Source organism: Solanum stenotomum, chromosome 11 (genome assembly GCF_019186545.1).
Source record: "Solanum stenotomum isolate F172 chromosome 11, ASM1918654v1, whole genome shotgun sequence".
In the NCBI taxonomy this organism is placed as follows: domain Eukaryota; kingdom Viridiplantae; phylum Streptophyta; class Magnoliopsida; order Solanales; family Solanaceae; genus Solanum; species Solanum stenotomum.
The window spans coordinates 46,083,548-46,086,561 of record NC_064292.1 but is presented as its reverse complement, the minus strand read 5'-3'; the positions used below and the strand labels follow the sequence as shown (position 1 = coordinate 46,086,561).

The following is a 3,014-nucleotide window of genomic DNA, read 5'->3' as shown; positions in this document are numbered from 1 at the left end:
CTAAGATAAGTCATTAAAATTAGGCATGTCAGTAGAAAATAATTCGTCAAAAGTATTCCAATCATCATTTTCAAAAGGCACCAAGCCTAAGTTAGGAGTTGTAACATTGTTAGGTCCATTTCTATTACAACTTCTTACCACAGCGCTTAAATCCCAATTATTTTCCTCCATTTTAGATCTAGTTAACTGCAGAAAAAATGAGATAAGGGTAAGAAAATCATTAAGAATTTATTAATGTGTTTATTTTTAAAAAAAATTGTGAGAGAAGAGTGAGGAAAAATATAATAAAGGAGGTTGATTTATGAAGGAAATAACTGATTTTTTTTAGGGGATAGAAAATTGATAATCAAAGACTGAGATGAAGAAAAACGAAACAGATTGGCTTATTATATAGGGAACTCAGAGAGGTATCCACCTACTCCGGCACATCCATATTTAATTAACATTTAATGTTCCTTTCCATTTCATGGTGAAGATAATTAACATATAATAAAAGATAATCTCTTGTACCATTTTGTCAAATAGTATAAAAGTTTAATCCTTTCAATTAAAAAAATATTTAATAGTAAAAAAAAAGGTCCCTAAGAAAAGAAAATTTACAATAATTTTATTAGAGCCGTCAAAATCGATCCAACCCAACTTGTTATTGTGTAGGGTTGAAATAGGATTTTTCAAACCCATTTAAAATTAGGGCTTGGCCCTCGAGGCTTGATTGGCGCCGGGTCGGGGTCGCCCCATGGACCAACACTATTTATTTAGGAAAAATTACTTAACTACACACCATTTATTATCATATTTTCTTATTTTCCCTAACATTTCAAAAAATATCAAAACTCCCTTCTTTTTCTCCCATCATCCCCTTTTCCGGATACATTAATTTAAAATCTCATACTCATATTTTTCTTCCTTTTTTCACGCCACAAATCTCTCCATAATTACATCAATTAATCTATTTTTAAATTTCAAATCTTTTCTATTTCTAATTAACGATTTCAAATTATTCAAGAGGTAGATTTCATTCCATCACATCAATTTTTATTTTTATTTTTCATCTTAAAAAATAAATATAAAATTACCTCCACCCCCTGCCCCCATTGAAATCTTATTGAACCTTTGCAATTTTTTAGTTAATCATATCGTCGTTGAAAATTTTTTTTGAAAAATATTTATTTTCTTTTAAAGTATCTACTGTTGAAAAACGTCCAAAAAAAAAGAAAAGTTGGATCTTCCATTGCACGGCCATCACTATTAAAGATACATATTTTTAATGTATCTCGTTTATTTTGAGTCTTAAATTAGTCTTTGTTACTGTTATCATTGATCTGATACATTACTGCTACAATAACCTTTGTTTTATGCAATGTATCATGTTCATATTTAAGGTATTGATACATAACTCTAATTTTGTTGAATCTTCGATTAGTGTTTATCATGTTCAATATAATTGTACTTGATACATAATCTTTGTGTTATGTATCACACACACAAAAAAGAAGCTAATTTGAAACAATTACATGTATAATGTATTTTTTTAATTTTAAATTATAGTATTTCTCAAACAAAATAAGATACATAAATAATAATGTATCATGTACTAATTTTTTAGTTATGATACGTAAATTCGAATTTATATTAAATGGATCTGATACATAACAATTACCAAACAATAATGTATTGATCTCAAGCCTAAAATGTTATGGGCAACACTTTCTTATTTAATGTATCTAGTAGAAATACAACACTTATTAATTTAAATTGAAAGGATCTTCATGATGTATATTCTCAAAATTGTCGATAATTTTGAACCAAAATTGAAAAGTCTTCAATGAACTAGGAGAATAATTTTGAAACTCAAAATTTTCAACAATTTTGAATCAAAATTGAAAGGATCTTCAATGAACTGAGAGAAGAATTTTGAATCTCAAAATTTTTGACAATCTTGAATCAAAATCGAAAGGATATTTGATGAACTTAAAGATTCACAAAAGAAATCGTTTGTCCAACAACAATTCCATCACTTTTGTATCCTTCATAACTCACCTCGCTAATCCAAAATTTTGACAAAAGTTTTCATGAAACATAGAGAATGATGAACTAGAAGAAGAAATTTAATTTTTGAATTTTTCGGTTAGTTACACTATATGATTGAATTTTTGACAATAATTTGGAATGGAATAGCACAATTTATGGGATCTTAATTTGATTTTCATTTTTTTTTCCCTTAATTAGTGCAACAGATGGATACTATAAGATCTTAATTTGATTTTTCAGCTTTTTTTTTCCTTAATAAGTGCAACAGATTGATACATAATGTATCAACAATAATGTATACGGATCCTTAATTATGTATCCAAAATACCTAAAAAAAATGGGATTTGTGTAATTAGATTAATAATAGGGATAGAAAGTAATTTAGATTTTACACTATATGATTTATGTAAGTTATACATTTATTTAAGGGTAATTTACAACAATCTCACTAGTATATAAGCTAATTACTTAAATACATGTTATGTTGTTAAATTACAAATCTTATTAAATTTTGGTACATCCAGATACATGTATCTCAGGATCATGAACTCAAAATTAGTTTAATTTGTTCTAGATACACTCTATTCAAGTGGATTCACATATATCTTGGATACATAGACAAATCCAGCACCCTCGCCTTCCTCCCATTTCACTCGTCACTCTCTTATCTCACTCGCCTATCTGGAATGCATCACACCAGATACATGTATCTCGTGCATCTAGTATCGAAGATGCGTGCTAATAACACTAGATTTTTTACTAGTTTTATTGAAACAACACCATTGTTTGCCATATTCGATTTGAAAATCTTATAATTTCTTGATATTATATAATTTTAAGTTTGAAAACAAAAAAATAAGGGTTAGCTTTCCCCATCCCTCGGCCCTTCTAGGGTTAGGTTGGGTTGTGCATTTTTAGGCTCTGCCAAATGAAGTGCCAGTTCGCCCAAGGGCTAGGGCGGGGGGGGGGGGGGGGGGGGGGGG

The 3,014-nt window shown here is 29.2% G+C and overlaps 1 protein-coding gene across 1 annotated transcript in view; it reads right to left on the bottom strand.

Moving 5' to 3' along the window:
- Nucleotides 1-3,014, bottom strand: part of LOC125845981 (uncharacterized) — a 10,468-nt gene continuing 7,454 nt past the window's right edge. The window contains exon 4 of the mRNA XM_049525456.1: nt 1-186. Within this exon, the coding sequence (XP_049381413.1) occupies nt 1-186 (186 nt within the window). The remainder of the gene's footprint in view (nt 187-3,014) is intronic.